Source organism: Macaca thibetana, chromosome 15 (genome assembly GCF_024542745.1).
Source record: "Macaca thibetana thibetana isolate TM-01 chromosome 15, ASM2454274v1, whole genome shotgun sequence".
NCBI classification, from domain to species: Eukaryota; Metazoa; Chordata; class Mammalia; order Primates; family Cercopithecidae; genus Macaca; species Macaca thibetana.
In genome coordinates this window covers 104,414,069-104,441,582 of record NC_065592.1, presented here as the reverse complement: position 1 = coordinate 104,441,582, position 27,514 = coordinate 104,414,069, and the positions used below count along the sequence as shown (strand labels likewise).

The 27,514-nt window shown below is 40.6% G+C and overlaps 2 protein-coding genes across 2 annotated transcripts in view; one reads left to right on the top strand and one right to left on the bottom strand.

Moving 5' to 3' along the window:
- Positions 1-27,514, bottom strand: part of CENPP (centromere protein P) — a 273,692-nt gene that overhangs the window by 237,714 nt on the left and 8,464 nt on the right. The window contains exons 3-4 of the mRNA XM_050761561.1: positions 21,157-21,245; positions 11,983-12,071 (exon numbers count right to left, since the gene is read on the bottom strand). Of these exons, the coding sequence (XP_050617518.1) occupies positions 11,983-12,071; positions 21,157-21,245 (178 nt within the window). The remainder of the gene's footprint in view (positions 1-11,982; positions 12,072-21,156; positions 21,246-27,514) is intronic.
- NOL8 (nucleolar protein 8) overlaps positions 19,765-27,514 on the top strand; it is a 45,489-nt gene continuing 37,739 nt past the window's right edge. Inside the window, exons 1-2 of the mRNA XM_050761541.1 lie at positions 19,765-19,839; positions 19,946-20,084. The gene's annotated coding sequence lies outside the window, so the exon portion shown is untranslated. The remainder of the gene's footprint in view (positions 19,840-19,945; positions 20,085-27,514) is intronic.

The window sequence follows — 27,514 nt, the reverse complement described above, 5'->3', positions numbered from 1 at the left end:
CTCTTGCCTCAGACCCTCAGATAGCTAGAACTATAGGCATGCACCACTATGCCAGGCTAATTTTTTTTTTTTTTTTAACTTTTTGAAGAGATGGAGCCTTGCTCTGTTGCTCAGGCTGGTTGTAGGAAGAGCTTTTTAAAAAGATGACAAAGTGAAACATGGCAAAGGCTAGGCAATAACTCCAGATTAAAGGAGACTAAAGAGACATGACAACTAAATGCAATACTTGACTTTAGACTACATCATATAATTCAAGGAGAAAGAAGATGCAATATAAGATATTATGAGATCAACTAAGAAAACTGGATTATGGAAAGCATATTAGATAAAAGTATCATATCAATGACAATTTATGAAGTCGATCACTGCACTGTAATTATATAAGGGAATATCTCTAAACTTAAAACTGCACACTTGAGCTGGGTGCGGTGGCTCATGCCTGTAATCCCAGCACTTTGGGAGACCAAGGTGGGTGGATCACTTGAGGTCAGGAGATTGAGACCAGCCTGGCCAGCATGGTGAAACCCCATCTCTACTAAAAATACAAAAAAATTAGCCGGTCGTGGCGGTGCATGCCTGTAATCCCAGTTACTCAGGAGGCTGAAGCAGGAGAATTGAACCCAGGGAGCGGAGGTTGCAGTGAGCTGAGACTGTGCCACTGTACTCCAGCCTGGGCAACAGAGCAAGACTCCATCTCCAACATAACGTAACGTAACGTAACGTAACTTAACGTAACATAACATAACATAACATAACATAACAAAATAAAATAAGGCCAGGTACGGTGGCTCATGCCTGTAGTCCCAACACTTTAGGAGGCTGAGTTGTGCAGATCACTTGAGGTCAGGGGTTCGAGACCAGCCTGGCTAATATGGTGAAACCCCGTCTCTACTAACAATACAAAAATTAGCCAGACGTGGTGGTACGCGCCTGTAAGAGGTTGCAGTGAGCCAAGATCTTCCCACTGCACTCCAGCCTGGGCAACAGAGTGAGAATCCGTCTCAAAAACTAAATAAATAAAGTAAAATAAAATAATAAAAATGCACACTTAAGTATTTATGGGAAATGAGCCACGATATATGCAACGTGTCCTAAAAAGGCTCCATATCAAGAACAGCAACAGAAACATTAAAAATCTTGATAAACATGGCTGGGCATGGTGGCTCACGCCTGTAATCCCAGCACTTCGGGAGGCTGAGGCGGGCAGATCACAAGGTCAGGAGATTGAGACCATCCTGGCTAACACGGTGAAACCCCATCTCTACTAAAAATTACAAAAAAAATTAGCCGGGTGTGGTGGTGGGCGCCTGTAGTCCCAGCAACTCTGGAGGCTGAGGCAGGAGAATGGCGTGAACCTGGGAGGCAGAGCTTGCAGTGAGCTGAGATCGCGCCACTGCACTCCAGCCTGGGTGACAGCGAGACTCCGTCTCAAAAAAATCTGGATAAATATGACAAACTATTAGCCTTTTCTTAAGTTACTTAAAGTACGTATGATGGTTGAAGTAAAACATAATGTTATCTAACAGGGTTATTATTATTACTATTTTTGAGACAGGGTCTCACTCAGTCTCCCAGGCTAAAACACAATAGCATAATCATGGCTCACTGCCCTGTCAAACTCCTGGGCTCAAGTAACTCTCCTACCTCAGCCTACCAAGCAGCCGGGAGTACAAGTGAACTCCACCACAATAAGCTATTTCTGCTGTTGTTGTTTTTGTAGAGATAGGGTCTTCCTTTGTTGCCCAGATTGGACTAATGGAGTTTTTCAGCACATACATGTGAATATAATTCACATGAAAACTACCATATGAAGCAGGGAGGGGAAGTGAACCATGTGGTTATAGGACTACAAGACTATAATTGCAGTGGTAAAGTATCAAATCTAAATAGACTGTTAAAAGTTAGGTTATGTATGTTGCAATCCCAACAGCAACCAATAAAGAATAACACAAATATAGCCAAAACATGAATGAAATAAATTAAAAGAGAATATTAAAATATATTTAAAGGAGAGGGTTTTGAGAAGATGACAGAATAGGAAGTACCAAAATTCCATCTCTCCGCTTACATAACAATTTCACTGGCAGAATCTGTCTGATACAACCATTTAGAAACTCTTAGTCTAATGAAGGCTGGCAACATCCAGGGAAAGGCTTGGAGAAGGGCTTGGATGGTAAATTGTGATTAATTTTAGTAAATTTCAGCTCTTAGTGTAGCAGCAGCTACCCATTTCTTCACCCCCACCCCCCTGGCAGGCAGTCATGTGAGTATAACCAGAGCAGCTTACACACAGCTTATGGAAGGCAGAGCAAGCCAAAAAAAAAAAAAAAAGAAGGACCCTGTCCTCCAGCCATAAGGGATCTGTGTTTTGGTCACTGCTGCTTCTCATTATGGAAGTGTAGACAAAGAGTCAGGCAGCCATTGTAGTTACACATCCCCATACTTTTGAAAACCCTGCTTCCTACAGTTGAAGTGATTTCCAGGGGAATTAAAAGGCCAGAGCCCTTTTTTTCCCCACCTTCATTTTCTTCATTTTCCCTAAGAGCCAAACAATCAAGACTAGGACATTGACAAATAACCGCATCTAAGGGGAGATTCTGTAAGAGACTGCACATACCCATGGAAAGCTTCAGGCCCAGAAACAAACTGAGAGGACCTTAAGTTTATACCTCAGGTTAATCCCTGGCACAGAGGTGGCCTACGAAATATGAATAAATAAACAAATAAAAATAATAACAATAACAAAAAAGCCTGGGAAAGAGGGAGAATCTGACTTTGGGGGTTACCACATTATTAGGTTCAAATGAGTCCTTTTCAACAACAACAACAACAACAACAACAAAACACAAGGGATACAAATAAATAGAAAAGAAGGCTGGGCGTGATGGCTCATGCCTATAATCGCAACACTTTGGGAGGCCAAGGCAGGCGGATCACCTGAGGTCAGGAGTTCGAGATCAGCCTGACCAACATGGAGAATCCCCCTCTCCACTAAAAATACAAAATTAGCTGGGCGTGGTGACACATGCCTGTAATCCCAGCTACTTGGGAGGCTGAGGTAGGAGAATCACTTGAACCCGGGAGGCAGAGGTCGCGGTGAGATGAGATTGCACCACTGAACTCCAGCCTGGGCAACAAGAGTGAAATTTCGTCTCAAAATAATAATAATAATAATAATAATATTAATAATGAGGGAGATGATCAAAGGGATGTGGCTGGAGAAAAGAAAAATAAAAAATAAAAAAGTACAGGAGAAATTAAAACATTCTCAGGTAAACAAAAACTGAAGGAGTTGGTTATCATTTAACTTTCTCTGTAACAAATAGTCAAGAGAATTCTGTAGAGTGAAAGAAAGGACACTAGACAGTAATCTGAAGACTTATTAAGAAATAGACTCTTAGAACATATGGAAAGAACCTACGTTGAAATATTGGGGGTGGGTTCCCCTGATAGGGGACAGAGCTGTAAAGAAACACAGGTCTTTCCAACTTTTTTTCAGTTAAAGTGGCATAAAATGGATTTGCAAGGACATGTGTGGTGGCTCATGCTTGTAATCCCAGCACTTTGGGAGGACAAGGCAGGAGGACAGCAAGAGTGCAGGAGTTCAAGACCAGCCTGGGCAATACAGTGAGACCCCTTCCTTTAGCATTTTTAAGTGGATAGGATGGATAATCAAGTGGATAGGATAACCCACTACTCAGCCTCTTTCCCCAGCCACCCCTATCATTGATCAGTGGGCCCATGAACAAAGTAAAGTGGCCATGGTGGCAGGGATGAAGGTTATGCATGGCTCAGCAACAAGGACTTCCACTCACCAAGGCTGACAAGGCCAATTTGCCAGCAGCACAGACCAACACTGAGCCCCCCAATATGGCACCATTCTTTGGGGTGATCAGCTAGCTACCTGATGGCAGGTTGATTATATCGGGCCTATTCCATCATGGAAAGGGCAGAGGTTTGTTCTCACTGGAATAGACACTTACTCCGGATATGGGTTTGCTATACTGCAGGCAATGCTTCTGCCAAGACTACCATCCGTGGACTCACGGAATGCCTTATCCACTGTCATGGTATGCCACACAGCATTGGCTCTGATGAAGGCACTCACTTTACAGCTAAAGAAGTGTAGCAGTGGGCGCATGCTCATGGAATTCACTTGTCTAACCATGTTCCCCATCATCCTGAAGCAGCTTGATTGACAGAACAGTAGAATGGCCTTTTGAAGTCAAAATTACAATGCCAACTATGTGGCAATACTTTGCAAGGCTGTGGCAAAGTTCTCCAGAAGGCCGTGTATGCTCTGGATCAGCATCCAATATGTGGTACTGTTTCTTCCACAGCCAAGATTCATGGGTCCAGGAATGAAGGGGTGGAAGTTGAAGTGGCACCACTCACCATCACCCCTAGTGATCTACTGGCAAAATTTTTGCTTCCTGTTCCTTTGACACTACATTCTGCTGGCCTAGAGGTCTCAGTTCCAGAGGGAGAAACGCTGCCACCAGGAGACACAACAAAGATCCCACTAAACTAGAAGTTAAGATTGCCACCTGGACACTTTGGGCTCCTCCTACATTTAAGACAACAGGCTAAGAAAGGAGTTACAGTGTTGGCTGGGTGACTGACCTAGAATATCGAAATGAAATCATTCTGCTACTTCACAACAGAGGTAAGGAAGAGTATGCATGGAATACCGGAGATCCATCAGGGCTTCTCTTAGTATTACCATGCTCAGTGATTAAGGTTAACAGGAAACTACAGCAGCCCAATCCAAGAAGGTAGTCATCAATACCAGCTACGACCACGTGACCAGCTGCAGAAACGGGGATTGTAATTGTCATGAGTACTTCCTTCTCCTTTCGTTAAAAACATGTTTGTGCATGTATACACTTGTACTAAGAAAGTATCTTCATTTTATTTCCTTTTTCCTTTATCATGTGACATACAAATTATTGACTTCATATCAGCATTTAAGTATTGTTAACTTTATGTAATAGTATTTGGGTTGGGGATTGGTGAGTTTCTGGTTTTATGAAGGATAGTTTTATTATGTTAGGCGTAATTATGATTATTATTACCTTTATTTGAAGATTATGTATGATCTTAGGAGATGTGTATAGGTTCAAGTTGACAAGGGGTGGACTTGTCATGGTTAATACTAAGTGTCAACTAGATTGAAGGATACACAGTATTAATCCTAGATGCGTCTGTGAGGGTGTTGCCAAAGGAGATTAACATTTCCGACAGTGGGCTGGAGAAGGCAGACTCACCCTTAATCTGGATGGGCACCATCTAATCAGCTGCCAGTGAATATAAAGCAGGCAGAAACATGTGAAAAGGTGAGACTGGCCTAGCCTCCCAGCCTATATTTTTCTCCCGTGGTGGATGCTTCCTGCCCTTGAATACTGGACTCCAAGTTTTTCAGTTTTGGAACTCAGGCTGGCTCGCCTTGCTCCTCAGCCTGCAGACAGACTATTGTGGGACCTCGTGATCACATGAGTGAATATTTAATAAACTCCCATATACATATACATACACACAAACACACACACACAGGCTTTAAGCAACAGGTTTGAGAGAAAAGGTCCTGTCTTCTCTCAATGGGACAGATTCATAGAAGTATCTTAGGTTTTTTTGGTTTTTTGTTTTTTCAGATGGTGTCTTGCTCTGTCACCCAGAGGAGTGCAGTGGCACAATCTTGGTTCATTGCAACCTCCGCCTCCCCAGTTCAAGCGATTTTCGTGCCTCAGCCTCCCGAGTGGCTGGGAATACAGGCGCCTGCCACCACACCCAGCTAATTTTTGTATTTTTAGTACAGATGTTGGCCAGGCTTGTCTCCAACTCATGACTTCAGGTGATCTGCCCACCTTGGCCTCCCAACGTGCTGGGATTGCAGGTATGAGCCACCACTCATGGCCAGGACTATCTTATATAGATGGTGCAAATAAAGCTTACGTAGTGCTTTAAAAAAAAAAAACAAGGAAAAGAAAAAGAAAAAAATTCTGACTTATGCCACGTGGATGAACCTTGACATTATGCTCAGCGAAACAAGCCAGTCAAAAAAGGCAAATACTGGCCAGGCATGGTGGCTCGTGCCTGTAATCCCAGCACTTTGGGAGGCCAAGATGGCTAGATCACCTGAGGTCAGGAGTTCAAGACCAGCCTGGCCAACATGGCAAAACCCCATCTCTACTAAAAATACAAAAATTAGCTGGGCGTAGTGGCGGGTGCCTGTAATCTCAGCTACTTGGGAGGCTGAGGCAGGAGAATCGCTGGTGAGGTGGAGGTTACAGTGAGCCAAGATCACGCCATTCCACTCCAGTCTGGGCAACAGAGCGAGACTCTATCTAAAGAAAAAAGGCAAATACTATATGATTCCACTTATATGAAGTACTTAATCAAAATCACACAGACAGAAAGTAGTATGGTGGTTGCTAGAGGATGAAGAGGATGAGGAGAGGGAGGAAGTGGGAGTTATTGTTTATGTGTACAAAGTTTCTGTTTTTTTTGTTTGTTTGTTTTTTTGAGACAGAGTCTCACTCTGTCACCCAGGCTGGAGTGCAGTGGTGCTATCTCGGCTCACCACAACCTCTGCCTCCCAGGTTCAAGCAAGTCTCCTGCCTCAGTCTCCTGAGTAGCTGGGACTACAGGCATGTGCCACCATGCCCGGCTAACTTTCATATTTTTAGTAGAGACAGGATTTCACCATGCTGGATTTGAACTCCTGACCTCGTGATCTGCCTGCATCAGCCTCCCAAAATGCTGGTATTATAGGTGTGAGCCACCGCGCCCGGCCAAAGTTTCTGTTTTAAAAGAGGAAAGAGTTATGTTGATGGACAGTGGTGATGGCTGTACAACATAATGAATGTATTTACTATTATTGAAGTGTACTCTTTAACATGGCTGAGTTGGTAGATTTTGCAAGTATTTTGCCAAATAAAAAAAATAGGAAAAAAATTAAATAATCTAAAGGAAGGCAAGAAAGGGCAGTACAGGACCAAAATAACCAAGTAGATTCACTGAAAACAAAGAACATAAAATAATAGTTGAATTAACACAAAGCTGCATAAGCGTGTACTTTATAGGGAACACTGGAGATTATGTGTTAAAAGTCAGTCTAATAACTATTTTAAAAATTATTTTAACATCTGAAAAAAATTGTTTTCCAAAGAGTATGGGCCTATAAAGAGGAGAAATTAGTTCATTTGTGCTTAAAGGCCACAGTGACATGATATTTCGTTCTCCATCAAACAAGTGAGCAAAAAATAAACTCTTAATCATGTGATGAGGGAGTAAGCCATGAAAATAATCTTAAAAGCTATGATGACTCAAGTTTAAACACACACACAGAGGAAAAGACTGTTCTTTTACAGTGAACTTTAAAAGATTCACAATTCCTTCATTCTTCCATTTGCATCTTCATAAAGGATACTGTACTACAGCACATAAGAGTTTTCCATATAGAAAGAAATTTTGTGTGTGGGTGTGGGTGTTGGCTCTCACAGCTGTAAGAATGACTGTAATTCATTTATTTTTCCTAAGCAAAGTCCAAACTTCACTAAATGTAAAACAGATGTCATGGATTTCTTTCATAAAATGTTGGCAGTAACCCATTTCAATTTCAACTAAAGTAGTCAGGAAACAAAAATAACTCCAAATGTCTCCTTCTCAAGTATAAAGCGAACATAAAGATAAATTTAGGATAAAAATTCCAAGATTTTATTCTAACAATAAATTCCTGGGACTATTAAATCTAAAATTAGGTGACCATCAGAAATTAATTCACAAAAATATTAACAGTCATTCTCACATATTACTGGTGGGAATACAAAACAATATGGTTATTCTGGAAAATGGTTTGGCAGTTTATTATAAATTTAAACATACTCTTATATGACTCAGCAATTCCACTTCTGGTTATGTACCCTAAAGAAAACTTATATTCACACAAAAACCTCTAGTGAATGTTCACAGCAGCATATACATGTGTGTTTGTGTACATAATATACATATTTATAGCATATGAATGTAGCGGCATGAATGCATGTGTGTGTGTATATATATACACATATATAAAGATAATATGCTATATTATACACTATAATATGCTACATAAATGTATATATAGGCCAGGCATGGTGGCTCACGCCTGTAATCTCAGCACTTTGGGAGACCGAGGTGGGCAGATCATGAGGTCAGGAGATTGAGACAATCCTGGCCAACATGGTGAAACCTTGTCTCTACTAAAAATACAAAAATTAGCTAGGGGTGGTGGTGCATGCCTGTAATCACAGCTACTTGGGAGGCTGAGGCAGGAGAATCGCTTGAACCAGGGAGTCGGAGGTTGCAGTGAGCTGATATCACACCACAGCACTCCAGCCTGGTGACAGGGCGAGACTCCATCTAAAAAAAAAAAAAAATGTATATATAACTATAATATGCTATATTCACCAAAAACTGAAAATAACCCAGATATCCTTCAATGGGTAAATGAATAAACAAACTCTGTTACGTCCAACCAGGAAATATGAAAACACAAGAAATAAAAAGCATTAAAAGCAAGATAAAGATCTCCTTAAAAGGGCCCCCTGGCAAACAGTACTTCAACAGAGGAAAGACTCTGCTAAGTTGCAGATAGGCTAATAGAACTTATCCATACTGAAATACAAAGAAAAAAAGGCATGAGAGAAATAGAGCTGAGCATCCAAATGCTGGGACAATATGTCAAACAGTCTAACTTATGTGTCATTAGAATGACACAGGGCAAAATAAATACTTTAAAAGACATGGTTGATAATTTTCACACAAATATACCCTAAACATAGCACAAACTACAAAAATGCAAAATTAAGAGAAAGATTTAAGGCTGTCCCAAGTACACACACAAGACACACTAATACAGAAAAATAAAGACAACAATCATCGCAGACTTTTTGTCACAACCTATGCAATCCAGATTATGAAAGAGTATGTTTAAATACATATACTTTTTAAAAGCCTATCTACTCAGAATTCTATGGCCAGCAAAAATATCTTTCAAAAAAATGAAGGCAAAATTAAGACCTTTCCAGAGAAACAAAAGCTGATAGATACTACGGCCAACAGACCAGCACAGTAAGAAATGTTAAAGGGTCGGGTGTGGTGGCTCACGCCTGCAATCCCAGCAGTTTGGAAGGCTGAGTTCAGTGGATCACCTGAGGTCAGGAGTTTGAGACCAGCCTGATCAACCTCGTTTCTACTAAAAACACAAAATCAGCCGGGTGTGGTGGTACACACCTGTAGTTCCAGCTACTTGGGAGGGTGAGGCAGGAAATTCACTTGAACCCGGGAGGCAGAGGTTGCAGTGAGCTGAGATTGTGCCATTGCACTCCAGCCTGGGCAAAAAGAGTGAAATTCTGTCTCAAAAAAAAAAAAAAAGTTAAAGAAGTTCTCAAGGAAGAAGGAGCATAGCAGTTAGAAATCTGAATCAATATAAAGAAATGAAGAATGTTGGAAATGAAAAAATGAAGATAAATATACAAAAACATGTTTTATAAGCCAGGCATGGTGGCTCACACCTGTAATCCTGGCACTTTGGGAGGCCATGGTGGGTGGATCATTTGAGGTCAGGAGGTCAAGACCAGCCTGGTCAACGTGGTGAAACCCTGTCTCTACCAAAAATGCAAAAAAAGAAAAACAAAAAAAAAAAGAAAGAAAGAAAATTAGCTGGGCATGGTGGCTGGATGCCTGTAATCCCAGCTACTCAGGAGGCTGAGGCAGGAGAATTGCTTGAACTTGGGAGGCGGAGGTTGCAGTGAGCCGAGATCATGCCATTCCACTCCAGCCTGGATGACAGAGTAAGACTCTATCTCAAAAATACAAAACAAGTTTTGTCTTATTTTTAATTGCTTTAAAAAATAATTGACAGTCTAAGGCAAAAATAGTAACAATGCCCTGAGACATTTGAAACATGTAAAAGTGTATGACAATTGTATGACAATAATAATACAATAGTTGAAGGAAAATAAATGGAAAGTATACTGCTGTTCTTATAGTACATGTGAAATGTTTACTATTTAAAGTGAAGGTAGACTGTGATAAGGGAAGATCAAGGTAGAAGCAAGAGTCAATAAAATAATGACTAAATATTTTTCAAAACCTAAAGATACCAATCCTGTTCAAAAAACTACAGATCTATAATGAAAAACTAAATTCATAACTAGGCATATAACATTTAAATTGCATAACAGCAGAGATAAAGAAGAAAGAAACTCCAAGAGAAGCAACTTACACAAGGTAATTGAATCTGGACTAAAATCCAGGTCTTCTGACCTATGTTCAGCACCCTTTCTAAAATACCAGTCACTCTCCACAAAATGGGAACCCAGTCTAAAACATTGCCCAAGAAGCTGAGATTAAGTATTTATTAAGTAACGATAATATGCTCATTATTACAGGAAGAGAGATATCTCACTATTCTTCCTTTTGTATTTCCAAATAGCAGATGCTACTTCCAAACCATGGTCTGAACAAAAGGAAATATGTGATCTCTGCCATGATACAACACTTTTCTTGGTATTCTCCCTACTTCTCAAATAGTTCCTTTTCTAATTCCTTTGCAGGATCCTTCCCTTCTATTCAGTCAGTATATTTTAGAATTCCTCAAGGCTCAGTTCTAGGGCCTTTTCTAGTTTCACTCTGTATTCCTTCATAAGCAATCTCATTCCTGCTCAAGGCTTTAATTCCTACCCAATAGAAGATAATTCCAGTGTTCTATATATCCCACCCCCACCTCTTCTGTGCTGCCTCTTTCTCATTTTTATTTCAGTGTTTTCAAAGGCACTCAAGTCCCATATGTCCAAAATAAAGTCATAATCTCACCTGACAATGGTACTCTTCCAACCTTCCCTTAACAGCAGACAGAACCACCATAATCAAAGAGTCATCTCCTGTGAATGACCTCTAATCCCTTTTACTCAAGCAATCCCACGCCCACTGATTTTTACTCCCTAATTATCCCCCAAATCCATCTAGCTAAGTACCATCATTTCAGTCCAAACTACAAACTTCTCTTGCCTGAACTGTTTTAAAAGATTAGTCATTGACTCGTTTGTATCAATGATTGCACCCCTTCATTCCATTTCCCTATAGCATCCAGAATAATTCTTTCTATGATGCCATACTTTTGCTTTCCTCAGGCCCCGCTCAAAACTTTTCAATAGTTTCACTTGGTCCTGGGGTTGTAATAAAACTTTTTATACCAAATTCCTGGTAGTATGGACCTCACCTAATTTCCTAGCCTCATCTTACACCACTCTCCTAGGCTCTTGCCTCCACCTGCCACTGTGGTCCTGCGTCAATTGCTCACAGATGCCATGCTCCCTGCTGGCACAGTGCCCAGCAAAGTTATGCCCTCTTTGTTAGTTCACACCTACTCATTCTTCAGATGTCAGCTCAAGCTTCAGGAAATGATATCATGTTCTTTCTGCTGGTCAAATTCCTGATAAACAGTTTGGGAGGCTAAGGCAGGAGGACTGCTTGAGCGTAGGAGTTTGAGACCAACCTGGGCAACATAGTGAGACCCCATCACTAATTTAAAAACAAAATATAGAAATAATAAAAAACAAAAATTCCTGATATATACTTCAACAGCATTATGTAACTCTCCTCTATAGCATTTAATGCAGCCATAATTTTATATTTACTTCTGCCATTATTTGATTAATACCTGACTTCTCCACTAGACTGTCAATCCCATGAGGACTGGGGATTGTATCTTTTTTTTGCTCACATTTTAATACCCAGCAGATAGTGAATGTGCAATAAATATAAACTAAATGAAAGAATGATAGATATAGAGAATACGGGCTTAAATATAAGCCACAATAGTGGTGTTATACTTTCAGAGAAGACTTATTTACTTACTAAGAAAAGGAGAAGGTAAACTTAAAACTGTAAAGTGTAAATTTACTTTCTTTCTCTAAATAAGTTTGTTAAATAGCTTACCTAGACACAAATTCACTTAATTCTGAGCATTCTGTGGGCTCCATTATTATGTTGAGGTCAGTAACAGCAGAAGATAATCTCTCCTTATTCTAAAATAAAGATAAAATTTATGTATCAAAGCATGGTAAACTCCAAAAAGACAAAAATACTTTTGAAATATGCAAAATGAAATGCCACCAAATAAAAGGAAAGAGTAATCAAGAAATGAAACCAAAAATATTGGTTATTAAAAGAATGAAGTCAGATCCTTATTCTATAACAAAAACCAAAATGAACTCCAAATGAATTACTTATGTAAATTAAACACTGAAACAATGTGAGGAGAAAATACAAACTTAATTTATTAAGTGAAGAAAGACTTTCTAAGCAAAATTAGAAAAAAATTAGCAAATATGATTAAATAAAAACACAAAATAGCAAAGTAAAAAAATGACTTTATAATAAAAGAGAAGCAATAAACTAAGTATTTACCATAAACGTGACAAAGGGATATGGAAAAGGAAAAGGATATGAACTAAAAATTCAGAAGTGAAAAACAATTTACATGTACGAAAATGTTCGATCTCAAGCAGGCATGGTTGCTCATGCCTATTAGCACTTTGGGAGGCCGAGGTGGGCGAATCACCTGAGGTCAGGCATTTGAGATCAGTCTGGCCAAAATGATGAAAGCCCGTCTCTACTAAAAACACAAAAAATTAGTTGGGCGTGATGGCAGGCGCCTGTAATCCCAGCTACTTGGGAGGCTGAGACAGAAAAATCGCTTGAATCCAGGAGGCAGAGGTTGCAGTGAGCCGAGATCGCACCACTGCACTCCAGCCTGGTGACAGAGCGAGACTCCATCTCCACAAAAAAAAAAAGAAAGTAAGTTCAATCTCGCCAGTAATAACTGTAAATTAAAACAATAAGATAAGATGCCCTTTTTTTTTTTGGAGACAGAGTCTCGCTCTGTTGCCAGCCTGGAGCGCAGTGGTGCGATCTCAGCTCACTGCAACCTCTGCCTCCCGGATTTAAGCGATTCTTCTGCCTCAGCCTCCCCAGTAGCTGGGACTACAGGTGCCTGCCACCATGCCCAGCTAATTTTTGTATTTTTAGTAGAGACGGGGTTTCACCACGTCGGCCAGGATGGTCTCAATCTCTTGACTTCGTGATCCCCCCATCTCTGCCTCCCAAAGTGCTGGGATTACAGGCGTGAGCCACTGCACCCGGCCGACAAGATGCCATTTCTACCTATAAAATTAGCAAAGACTAAAAATGTTAATCCTAGTAAATATACTGAAACCTAGCATAACCCTTTTAGAAATCACTGTGACAATGCATATCTTAAAGATATTCCTAATCTCTGTCCCAGTAATTTAACTTCTGAGAATCTATCCGTAAGCACTGTAATGAGAAATGAAGACAAAGATCTATGAATAAATATATTCATAACAGTACTACTTATCACAGAAAACAAAAACAACTGTATACTCAATGATGGGGATTGTTAAACTATTTTGATCTGCAGATTCAGGTTTTCCCTTTTACTTTAGTAAAATTTCTTCTATTATGTATTTGCCCATAATTTCTCTTTACTTTTTTTGCTCTTCTTGTTTTTGGAAAAATCATATATTGGCTCTCCATTGTCTGTCTTCTAGATTTATTATCTTCCTTTCAATTGCTTTCACAGATGAGTTTTCTCAAGCATATCCTCCATATTCAATTCCCTTATACTGATAATGTAGCTTTCAGTACTATAATCATTTTATTCTTTTCTTTTTCTCTCAGCTTTTTCTCTTACTCAATTTTCTTTATACTTTGAGAGTCAGAACAGCTTTTATATAGCATGCTGTTTTATTTCCTGGATTAATTATTCTTAATTGAATTTGTCTGCATTTCTTTAACTTCCTTTCTTTTAATGTTAGCATTTTTGCTGTGATTTTAAATCACATTGCCCGATATGATGATGAAAGAACTCCATTCCACCTTTTTTTTTTTTTTTTGAGACGGAGTCTCGCTCTGTCGCCCAGGCTGGAGTGCGGTGGCTCAGTCTCGGCTCACTGCAAGCTCTGCCTCCCGTGTTCACGCCATTCTCCTGCCTCAGCCTCCCGAGTAGCTGGGAATATGGGCACCCGCCACCACGCCCGGCTAATTTTTTGTATTTTTAGTAGAGACGGGGTTTCACCGTGTGAGCCAGGATGGTCTCGATCTCCTGACCTCATGATCCACCCGCCTTGGCCTCCCAAAGTGCCGGGATAACAGGCATGAGCCACCACACCCGGCCCCGTTCCATCTTTGTGCTCTGAACTCTGTGGCTCCGATTTGTTACGAACAGCAGTAAATCCAGCATTTTTGCTATTTCCTAAGACTACAGTGAGTGGAAACTCCTTGACTCTCTTTCCTACATCTCTAGGTACTATCTGATTGCCCCGTAATATGCTGAGCTGTTGGAGAAAGAGATACTGATGGCTTATAGTCATTGCTTAGTTTTTCATCTGCTTGAGGGAAGGGTAGAAATTACCAAGAGAAGGTGCAGTTGAAGTAAGCTCTCTGTGGGCATCCTACCACCATTTCTAATCAACACATAAATTCCAGAAGCACTCTTACAGCTCAATTTTAAAAAAGATAACCCAATTTAAAACTGGGCCAAAGATCTGAATAGACGTGTCTCCAAAGATGATACATGAATGGCCAATAAGCACATGAAAAGATGCTCAACATCATTCGTCACCATTAGTAGTTCCATTTGACCTGGCAATTCCACTCCTGGTTATACATCCCCACAAAACAGAAACTTAAGTCCACTTAAAAACTTGTACATAGGGCTGAACATAGTGGCTCATGTCTCTAATCCCAACACTTTGGGAGGCTGAGGCAGGATTACCTAAGCCCAGAAGTTCAAGACCAGCCTGGGCAACACAGTGAGACCCCATCTCCACAATGATAAATGCCAAAGCGTGGATGGGCCTTGAAAACATTATGCTAAGTAAAAGAAGCCAGACAACATAGACCACATATTATATAACTCTATTTCTATGAAATGTCCAAAATAAGCAAATCCAGAGAGAGAAAACTGGTTCTTTGTGGTTGGGTGAAAGAAGGGGGAATTGAAGGGTGACAGGTAAAGAATATAGGGTTTCTTGGCCGGGAGCAGTGACTCACACCTGTAATACCAGCACTTTGGGAGGCCGAGGCGGTCAGGAGTTCGAGACCATCCTGGCCAACATGGGGAAACCCCGTCTCTACTAAAAATACAAAAAATTAGCTGGGCGTGGTGGTGGGCGTCTATAATCCCAGCTACTCGGGAGGCTGAGGCAGGAGAATCGCTTGAACCTGGGAGGCGGAGGTTGTAGCGAGCCTGTGCAACAGAGCAAGACTCAGTCTCGAAAAGAGTAACAATAATAATAATAATAAACTTGTGAAACAAAGCTTGTATTCCAAATAAATTATATCTTAAAAAAAATACTGAACTATACACTTTAAACTGGTAAGTTATATGGTATGTGAATTATATCTCAATAAAACTGTTACCAGAAAAAAAAAAGAGACGAAAGAAAGGAAAAGGAAAGAAAAAGTCTCAGGGGCACATCTGGTCTCTTGGTCAGGTATGTGTAGATACATGTTAGATTTCAGCTTTTCATCCATTAGGATAGGCAAAAAAATTTTTTTTGTTTGGGTTATAGAATCCTGTTCAACAACTCAAAAGCTGACTTCAAAATATTGTTTTTCCATCTCTCCCCTGCTTGTGGTACTGCTAACTAGGTCAGTTCTCCCCAGTTGGTAAATAAGGGAAGAGACCTTATAAACAATCTGACCTCAAAGCCCCTACATGAGTCTCAGCAGCACATTCCTTTCTACTATGGTCCATTTAAGCCCGCAGTTCTCATTCTCCTCTACAACTGAAGGATCATGGGTAGAGATCTTTAGGAAAAGGGTGCCATTAAGTTGGTCCTTTTTTTTTTAAGACAGAGTTTTGGTCTATTGCCCAGGCTGGAATGCAGTGGTTCAATCACAGCTCATTGTAACCTTGAATTAGTGGACTCAAGCAATCCTCCTGTCTCAGCCTCCCAAGTGGCTAGGACTATATATGTGAGCCACCAAGCCTGGCTAATTTTTTTTAATTAAAAAAATTTTTTTTTTTTTTTTAGAGCAAGGTCTCACTATGTTGCCCAGGCTGGCTTCTAATTCCTGGGCTCAAGCTATCCTCCTGCCTTGGCTTCCCTCAGCGCTGGGATTATAGGCGTGAGCCACTGTGGCCAGCCTAACTTTGTAAAACTTATAAACCCCTGATGAAGCACCCTGTATCGGATTTCAGTGTCTAGAATCAAATGTCATTAATATCAAACAGATTTCCTTTGGAGCCTGTGATAATGGAATTGTATTCTCTTCCATTTAAAAAAATTGCTTATTTTTTGAATAATTTTGTTCATTTCATTGGGACAGAAGTTATGGAAACATACTTAACCTGCCACTTTCCCCACAAACTCCTACCCATCTAATTGACTATATTGCTTGGATTATGAAAGGCTGATAAATGTTAATTCTGATGGCCTTACAACTCTTCACAAATGTACTACTAAGAACACCAGAAAGTAAATCTGGCCAACAGAGCTCTATGTCCCAACCACCTTGGACAACAATAGCTGCACCAACATGAGTAATCATTCAAACTCTCTGGATCCATTTACTTATAAAATAATAGGGTTGACCCAGACAAACTATAAGTCATCGTTGTGTTCTAACATTCTATTAACATGATTTGAGGTCATGTTTAGTTCAAATATTATATTAATATAACTTTATTACAACAATATTCTGTAAATTGAGGGTTTTACTATTTAGATTACTTTTTAATTTTCAGATAGCTAAACCTCTCCCTCTAGTGGAAATTTTATTTTTAAAAAATGTTTTAGAACACACAAGGTTGCTCTGTCATTTTTTTTTATCAGTCTTCACAGCAAAAATGTAGAACTGTGCTCAGTATGTAAAATGGTAAAACTATTTAGAAGGCAATTTGCCACTATCAATCAGAATTTATAAGTTTCCTTTGACTCAGCAATTCTACTAGATATGTTCCTAAAGGCATACATACACAAGTTGGTATAGAATACGCTAGAATTTACCATTAAATAATAAAAATTTCAAAAACTTTTCATCAGGTTATTATGTCAGAATTGTAAGCAATTGTTTTTCCCTCCCCAAGTAAGAACTCTTGGTGCCTCTCACACAACTGACTCCAAAAACCCTGATGATTACAGAGCTGTCTGTAATTTCTTCCAACACCTTGTTTACCAGTCTGGTCTTCAAGAAGAATCACAAAATCTAAAAGGCTCAGAGAGAAAGTGAGAGTTCTTAACACAGCCAGGGAGAACAAACTCTTTCTGTAGCACTTTGTTAGTAAAACCAATCAGTCCCAAAACACCTACACACTTTTAAACGTGAACAATGACAACTCATCTCTCTTTAGAGACTCAGCAATTACTAGGTTCTACGTCTTTCAAAGAATATATCAACAGTCCCTCTCCTTAGATTTTTTTTTCCCCCTGCATCCCCTAAAGCATATAGGACAGAAACTGCTAGTGGTCTCCTCTATTTATACTTTTTTCTTGTCCCAGTTTTTCATTGGCCATATGGCCAAGCATAATGAAGATTAAATTTCCAGCATCCTTTATATGAATTTGTTGGCCAATAGAACATAAGTGAAAATGATGAGTGTACACTTTCCAGAAAGTGTCCTTTAAAAGAACAGGTGAGCCTTTCTTTGCCCATCCTCTTCCTGATACCCGAAATGCTAATATGATCATTGCACCATGACTTGAAGCCATGTGTGGCTGATGGTAGAACCTGATTATCATAAAACCACCCTATTAGCCCTTGAAAACATACAAGTTTACTTAAGTAATAGAGAAATATACTTCTAGTACCTTTATTTTTAAGTTTTCTGTGAGGCACAGCTCAACTGATTCTAATTCATTCAGATGTGAGCTAACAGTGTAAGCTTAGGCCATTACCAAACGGTCACAAAATTTTCAATCATGCTTTCGTGGCACGAGGATGAGAATATTAGCGTAAAATACTGTTGAGGTCTGGGTCAGTGCCAACACTGTCTGGTAGGAGGCAGAGTGTGGCCACAGCAGCAGGGGTTGCAGGACCTAAGTGGCAGGACATCCATTGCCTGGCTTCTGCCCTGTTTGTGCTGTCCTGGGGTGGTTACCCAGGCCCAGCAGGGCCAAACCACGCGGTAGTTCATGCCGGGAATGACTCTGGTCAGGCAGCAGTCATTCTTCAGGAGCATATCACATTATCAAAAATGTCTTCTACACCGTGACCTCATCCTTATCTGACTCAGGAAGGCATCAAATTACTATCTGATACTTTCCATCAGAGGTTTAAGGTGACTGAAGTATGCAACTTAAATAAAGTGAAGATATTGCAGTCTATGTTGGATACTATAGTCTACGTTATGTCTCAGGCCATAGCCCCACTAAGAAGCATACCAATCAATCTTAGGGTACAACCCATCCTGGAAGGTACAACTCCACTAAGAAGCTCATCCACCTCAATGTCAGAGGATAATCTTTCCCTTCTCACTTAGATTTGTGGACAAGCCTCTCAAGGACAAGACTAATTCTGCCCACAACGGAGCTTCTCTCCACATAACCTATGAGGCAACTGTGAAAAAGATGAACTCTTACAGTAGAAAAAGCCTGCAAGACCCCAAGGCTGCTAGGATTCCCCTGAGCAGTTTCCTGGACATATATACTAGAGTGCAGACGTTTTTGGAGATGGAAGTGGACCACGGGATTATGATTCCACCAACCTGCTATGGGTTGCAAGCTTGGCCCATTAATGGATGCCAGCATACAGAAGAGCATTCAGTAGATTACCACTCTCAGGTCAAGTTCACATCAGCCACAAAGAAAGAAAATATAGTCAGTCAGACTATGAAACCTTTTACAAAGGGACAACATCCAGGAGTCCAGCAGCCGCCTAAAGGAAAAGCCTGGGGTGGTGGCACAGGTTGTCCAGCCTAAATAATACCAATCCATTTGGATCCATTCTCTGCTTTAGTCTTCAGCAAATGATCTTTGTGGTCATGTGATATCTCCTTGGTGACCGTGTACATCCCCAAGGCCTAGGGCCCATGTGGGAACAATGTCAGTCCCCTAGAGCCATTTAGGGGCATGTCCACCCATGCCCTTGACACACTGAACATGCTGAAATGTGTTTTGTATCCCGCTCAACTGGCCTTGGCAATGCTACACGGCACCTTTTCTTGGTCACTTTGGCAGTGTAAGAGTGATACTCTAAGATGAGTACAAGCTAGGAGCTTTGCCATCAAATGAGGGGGTCTAGACAACCCCTAGCCCATCCTCAGCCTGCCAGAGCCAGTAATAGCAAATGGAGACTTGGATTGCAAAGAGAAGCAAAACTTCCAAACCCAGGTAACTGTACCAAATCCTTGGGACTAGTTAGGGAGTGGCTATCTGACACAGAAGGAGGAAAGGTCCTGACTCCATAACCAACTCCTGTCTCATACTAAATGGGAAACTTGGGACAATTTTTGTGGCTAAGGACACTGATGAAAAGGATAAGGAATACTGGCACATGACCCTGAATATAAGCATGCAGCTTGTCCACAGGACTCAGTTACAATAAATACTCTACACCACTTTAGTTATCTGATGAGCTGAGGTCAACGCAGCCTCACTGCCCTTCCCTGTTCTGTTCCTCCTCTTTGCACACATTCCGTTGGCCCAACTGGCAAAACCAACTGGTTGAAACTGCTTTCTCCTCTTTCAACTGCTTTCTCCGGCTTTCAACTTTTCTTGGAGTCAGCCTTTGAAGGTGGTTGAGCCGTGTTCTGCTGCACCCTGGCCAGTGGGTTTACTTATTATCATTCTGTCTGCTTTTGCTTTCCTGCTTCCTGATATTATGTGAAGGTCTTAGCCAAATGAATCTTCCTCCCTTTGTTGTGTCTCAGCAGTTCAGTACAATGTGCAAGATCATCCAGCCCCAAGGAGCATTCAGATGGCTGTGGTCCCAGATGACCACAACCTCATGAGAGGCCCTGAGCAAAGACACCCAACTGAGTGGCTCCAAAATTCCTGACCCACAGAAAATAGGTGAGATAATTAATACACATAGTCAGCCCTCCCTATCTATGGTTCTACATTCATAGACTGACCAACTGCAGACCAAAAATATTTGAAAAAAAAATCTACAGATGCAGATGGTTGCATCTGTACTGAACACGTGCAAGTTGTTTTTCTCATAATTATTCCCTAAACAATATACTACAGTAACCATTTCACAGCATTTACATTGTATTGGGTATTAGAAGTAATCTAGAGATGATTTAAAGTATAAAGGAGGATGTGTGTACATTATAGACAAATACTACACCATCTTATATAAGGGACTTGAGCATCCATGGATTTTGGTACTACAGGGAGTCCTGGAACCAGTCCCTCACAGACACTGAGGGATGATTGTATTTTTGGTTGTTTTTTTGTATGTGTGACAGAGTCTCACTCTGTTACCCAGGCTCGAGTACAGTGGCACAATCACAGCTCACTGTAGCCTCGATCTCTTAGGCTCAAGGAATCCTTCCACCTCAGCCTCTGGAGTAGCTGGGAGCTCAGGTGCACACCACCACGCCTGGCTAATTTTTAATTTTTTTGTAGGGACAGGGTCTCACTACATTGCCCACGCTGGTCTCAAACTCCTGGGCTCAAGCAATCCTCCTGCCTTGGCCTCCCAAAATGCTGAGACTACAGGTATGAGCCACCATGTTTGGCCTATTTTGGGTTGTTTTAAAATGCTAAATATTATGGAGATTGATGAAGCAGCAACAGGTAACTAATAGATATTAGGTGGCTGGCATATCACCTAACTACTGATGACACCCAGGACTATTCCCACAATCTCATGGAATTGCACTGGGAGCCCAGGAGCATCTTGCCACCTGTCCTTCAATAAATCACCTATGGCTTTCACAGCAACACTACCGTATGCAGTTGCTGGGCTATTAACACCTGAAATTTTGAAAATGTACCACTTTGCACAAATGTGCTATGAATGGGGGCCCTGGCTCATGAACTCCTCTTCAGATCCACCACTGTTGAAGGCTGGGGTGTGGGAATTGTTTGTCATAGCAGAAGTACCTCTGTTATCACAACATGCTTCTTAATTTACCTGAATTTCCAGAATCTGAAATTCAAGTTGAAATGTAACCATGTGGCAATTTCCTGATAATCTGTGTCTCTGTAGAACTTTTCTTATACCTGTAAACCAGAAAAACAAATATTTTGTTTGCAAATAACCATTCTCTTCAAATGCCTATTATTTAATTTTGTGTGAATATCTACAATACATGTAGGTATATGTGTGAAAGTCTGCATTAGCAATTACATTGAAAAACTCTGGAAGAATGTAAACCAAATTGATTATCTTTGCAAAATAAAATTAATGATAACTTGTGTTTCTAGTTTTCTTTTTTTTTTCCAGACTGAGTTTCGCTCTTGTTGCCTGGGCTGGAGTGCAATGGCGCAATCTTGGCTCGCTGTAACCTCCACCTCCCAGGTTCAAGCAATTCTCCTGCCTCAGCCTCCTGATTAGCTGGGATTACAGGTGTGCGCCACCACATCCAGTTAATTTTTTGTATTTTTAGTAGAGACAGGGTTTCACCATACTGGTCAGGCTGGTCTCAAACTTCTGACCTCAGGTGATCCACCCACCTCGGCCTCCCAAAGTGCTGGGATTATAGGCATGAGTCACCGCACCTGGCCAAGTTTTCAACTATACCAAAAGTTATGGTAAGAAGTAGAAATGTACTAGTATAACCCTAGACAAATTTGAATCATGTTAACTGTTCAATGGTTTTTATTTTTCTAACACTACCTAGTTTTTAAAGGCAGTAAATTGAATCCATGCGTTTACCTCTGCTATTTCTCAAAACTGCACTAAAATGACAGTGATAAATGACATTTTTGAGATATAACATGCATACATTTGAATGCATAAAATGCCCTATCCTTTTTTTTTTTTTTTTTTTGAGACGTAGTCTCACTCTGTCACCCAGGCTGGAGTGCAGTGGCCAGATATCAGCTCACTGCAAGCTCCGCCTCCCGGGTTTACGCCATTCTCCTGCCTCAGCCTCCCAAGTAGCTGGGACTACAGGCGCCCGCCACCTCGCCCGGCTAGTTTTTTGTATTTTTTAGTAGAGACAGGGTTTCACCGTGTTAGCCAGGATGTTCTCAATCTCCTGACCTCGTGATCCGCCCGTCTCGGCCTCCCAAAGTGCTGGGTTTACAGGCTTGAGCCACTGCACCCGGCCTCCATAAAATGCCCTATTCTTAAGTATACAGCTCAATATTTCTTTTTACACATGTGGTTGTCCAGGTAACTACCACTCAGATCATGCCACAAGAATTTTATAGAACCTGTAAGGTTCCTTAATGTCCTTTCCCAGGCTATACCCTACCCCCAAGAGGTAAGTAGGCATGATCCTGACTTCATGTAGTCATCTAGTTTTGCTAATAACGTTACTTTTAGAAGGGCATGATTCTACAAGGATAAAGGGAACAGGAAAAATAAGAACAACTGGATTTGAGAAGCTGGAAATCAGATGGATGAACTAGATAGCACATGGACAAGTGAAAGTGACCTGGTAGAGCCAGGAAAACTGAAACCTAAGCCAGCAAATGAGGAAAACCCAGAAGCAAGTCCATTTACACAGCAGAATACCAGATGGGTTACTATGAATCAGCAGCACCAAGTACCTTTATAGGAGGTGAACCTGGGGCTCAAAATAGGAAGACTGGTTAAAGGTTTGTTCAATAAGCAGTTAGGAAAAAAAGACAGAATGGTACAAACGGACATAATTTGCCTCCTAATTAGATGTACTGGTAAGAGCAAAACATCACTTTCATAGTTTTCCTGCCAAAATTGCACAGGAATGTCATTAAGAGGAAACTATCAGGAAAAAAAGAGATTGAAGAACAATCTATAATACAAGTGGTCTTCAAATATGTCAATGTCGTAAGAGACAGAGAAGATTGACCAGATTAAGACTAAAGAGACATAACAGCTAGATGCAATGCTTAATCATGGATTAGATGTGGAATTGTTTAAATAAATGGCTATGGAAGACTCACTACGGTTAAGATGTCAGTTCTTCCCAACTTTGATCTGTACATTCAATACAATCCAATCAAAATTCCAGCAAGTTACTTTCTGGATATCAACAAAATGATTATCAAGTTTACATGGAATGGCAAAAACTCAGAAGAGCCAGAATAATTTTCAAGAGTTTTTGTTTTTTGTTTTGAGACGGATCTTGCTCTGTCGCCCAGGCTGGAGTGCAGTGGCCTGATCTCAGCTCACTGCAAGCTCCGCCTCCCGGGTTCATGCCATTCTTCTGCCTCAGCCTCCCGAGTAGCTGGGACTACAGGCGCCCGCCACCTCGCTCGGCTAATTTTTTTGTATTTTTAGTAGAGATGGAGTTTCACCATGTTAGCCAGAATGGTCTTGATCTCCTGACCTCGTGATCCGCCCGTCTAGGCCTCCCAAAGTGCTGGGATTACAGGTGTGAGCCACCGCGCCCGGCCAAAAGAAAGTTTAAGAACTTAAACGACCTGATTTAGAGACTTACTAAAAGTTTAAGAACTTAAACGACCTGATTTAGAGACTTACTATAAAGCTACAGTAATCAAGAAAGTATGGTATTAGTGAAAGAGTAGACAAATAGGTCAACAGAACAGAAGAGAAAGTCTAGAAATAGACTCACACAGATATAGTCAACTGATCTTTGACAAAGGAACAAAGGCAGTTCAATGGAGAAAGGATAGTCTTTTCAATAAAAGGTGCTGGAACAACTGAACATCCACATGCGAAAAAAAAAAAAATCTAGACACTGACTTTATACCTTTCACAAAAATTAACTCAAAATTTATTACAGTTCTACATATAAAATACAAAACTAAAACTCCTAGAAGATAATATAGGAGAAAATCTAGATGACCTTAGGCTTTGTCCATAAAAATAAATATGCCAAAAATGTGGTAAAGAAAAAATGCAGATGGAATCCTGGAAGTAATCTACGGCAACCACTTTATTTTGCACATAAGAAATCAGACCCAGAGAGACTTACTAATCTCTCCAGTCTCCAGGCTTTTTTTATGTACAGGTTTTATTTTTTCTTTATGGAACACTATGCATACATAAATTGCATATACATATATGTAGTATGATAAATTTTCAGTTTGATGCTTTTTTACTTGAACACACTGATTTTTATTTTATTTTTTACTTTTGAGATGGAGTCTCGTTCTGTCGCCCAAGCTGGAGTGTGGTGGCAGCATCTCCGATCACTGCAACCTCTGCCTCCCGAGCAGCTTGGAATACAGACATGCCCCACCATGGCCCGCTAATTTTTGTGTTTTTAGTAGAGACAGACTTCACCATGTTGGCGAGGCTGGTCTCGAACTCCTGACCTCAAGTGATTCACCCGTTTTGGCTTCCCAAAGTGCTGGGACTACAGGCGTGAGCCACCACACCGGTTTTTTAGTTTTTTGTTTTTGTTTTTGTTTTTTTGAGACAGGGTCTCACTGTCATCAAGGCTGAAGCGCAGTGGTGCAATCTCAGCTCACTGCAACCTCCACCTCCCAGCTTCAAGCCATTCTCCTGCCTCAGCTACTCGAGCAGCTGGGACTACAGGAACGCACCACCATGCCTAGCTAATTTTTGTATTTTTAGTAGAGACGGGGTTTTACCATGTTAGCCAGGCTGGTCTTAAACTCCTGACCTCAAGTGACCCGCCCACCTCGGCCTCCCAAAGTGCTGGGATTACAGGCGTGAGCCACTGCACCTGGCCTGATTTTTATTTTTAAATAATGAGTAAGGGTGTATTTTTAACAAAGTTTAAGGACCACAGAAGAGGATCAGTCCTTCAAAACCATCAATCCATGTATCAAGCCCATCCACATGTTTTTAACAACATACATTTAAAGCTCATTAAAAGACAAGAATAAAAACTATAAATTAAAAAACTACTCTCGGCCGGGCACAGTGGGTCACACCTGTAATCCCAGCACTTTGGGAGGCCAAGGCAGGTGGATCACGAGGTCAGGAGATCAAGATCATCCTGGCCAATGTGGTGAAACCCTGTCTCTACTAAAAATGCAAAAATTAGCCAGGCACGGCAGAGTGCGCCTGTAGTCCCCGCTACATGGGAGGCGAAGGCAGGAGAACTGCTTGAACCCACTAGGTGGAGGCTGCAGTGAGCTGAGACTGCACCACTGCACTCCAGCCTGGGCGACAGGGCAAGACTCTGTCTCAAAAACAAACAAACAAAAAACCCAAAAAACAACAACAAAAAAACTACTCTCATTACTTTGCGGTAACACTTAATTTTGGACTCCAAATTCCATTACTTAGTTTGTAAACTGACTCTTACAGAATCAAAATGGAGAATTTAAAAGAATCATCATAGGCACTAAAGGAAATTCCAAAAGAAGAGTTCTAAAAATGTTTGGAGAAATAAAAGCATAGCTGCAATAAAGTCTACATTCTTTACACATGATTATTTTGAAGGAAATCAAGATCATTTGATTACCTAGCTTCAGCTACATTCATTAACACACCACAGAAACTGTGTCTGCCCAATTAATAGCTATGGAAAATGATAATGACTTCAAATAGCATTTGGCCAAGTGCCTGGGCCAGACACAGTAATTATCTGATTAATTAAAGATTTGATGGCATCATACGTCACCAAACACATCCACTAAATCAAACTGTTTTGTTCTCAGTTTAATAGATTAAAAAGCCTCAAAATACAGTAGTATTAGAAAAACCATTTTGAATAATATTGTATCACTTCTGTTAGGAACAACTATTCACTTTTGCCTGGGAACTTTTTTACGTGTCATAACAAACATAAAATGTGACATAAGAAAATACAGTCTTTGATGACAAGGCTTTCAAGCATTTTTAACCTGTGAAGCCTAACAGCTGTTTAACTTCTTTATGAAATTATGCAATGCTTGTGAAAAAGAGAAACAGAAATATCGGAAAACCAGTGACACCGACACTACATCGTCACAAGGCTTATTCTGATAGAACCCTTTCACATGCAGATTATACTACATATGCCTATTACTGTCAGTTTGTATTACTATTTTCCTGTTCAAAATATTTTTCATAGACTGGGCTCAGTGGCTCATGCCTGTAATCTCAGCACTTTGGGAGGCCAAGGCGGGCAGACCACCTGAGGTCAGGAGTTCGAGACCAGCCTGGCCAACATGGTGAAACCCCATTTCTACCAAAAATATAAAAATTAGCCGGGCATGATGGCACGCACCTACAATCCCAGCTACTCTGAAGGCTGAGGCAGGGGAATCACTTGAACCTGAGAGGTGGAGGCTGCAGGGAACTGAGATTACACCACTGCACCCCAGTCTGGGTGACAATGCAAAACTCCATCTCAAAAAAAAACAAAACAAACAAACAAAAAAAAAAAACAAAGAAAAAAAGAACAACAAAAAAATAAAAAACAAGATATTTCTCTTCCCATGCCATTACTCTTGCTAAATTACTTCACAATTAATTTCAAGAAATTCCTACAACTACTTAGATTTCTGGCTTTAAAATGGTATTTCTTCTTTATAATTTTTGTGTTTTTCCAAGTTTGCTAAAATAAGCACATATTACTCACAGACAGAAAAAAAAGCATTTCAACTCTTGTGATGTCCCTGTCTGAAATCTCCCATTCAAACCACATTAGCTTTGTCATGACTCTACGCCTACTCTTCGTGCTGCAGCTTTTCAGCTAGTAAAAGTCTTATACTCGGCCTATCCTCATTCTCTATTCTCTCTGCATTCCATCTCTTCCTTTCAAGTAATTTAAGTCTCCAAATCCCATCACTCTATTTCTATATGTAATTCAGTCACCCCGCAGTGGCTGCCCAAGACCCTCTCCCCTGTCACGAGGGTTATTTTCAGTGGAAAAGTCAGGAAACACACGAAAAATGATTTCTGCTTTTGGGAATGTTATTCTTGACAACCAAAGTTCTTGACATCCAGTTGCACAGCTGCAGTAGCTTCCCTTTATCTCTTAGTGCATCACAGATCTTTGGCAATAAAATCTAGTCACTGGGACCCGAAACTTTCCTTCCGGCAAAAGGTCCAGCTGCTAAAACATTTATCTTGGCAGCTTTCATGTCAGTGCTGAACAACTCCTAAGATGTATAAATTAATGGTGCTGTTGTTTATTCACTTATTAGTATTTACTTGACTATTAAGGTACTTAATGATAGAAACTGTGTCTGTTCTTCTCCATCAGGAAGGAGAGAAGGTAAAAGAGAAAAAGAAACTCTGTCTGTTCTTTAATATTTACCTCAGGCAGCTTATTTATTTTTATTTTTTTTAAATGGAGTCTTGCTCTGTCCCCCAGGGTGGAGTGCAACAGCACAATCTCGGCTCACTTCAACTTCCACCTCCCAGGGTCAAGTGATTCTCCTGGCTCAGCCTCCCAAGTGGCTTAGATTACAGG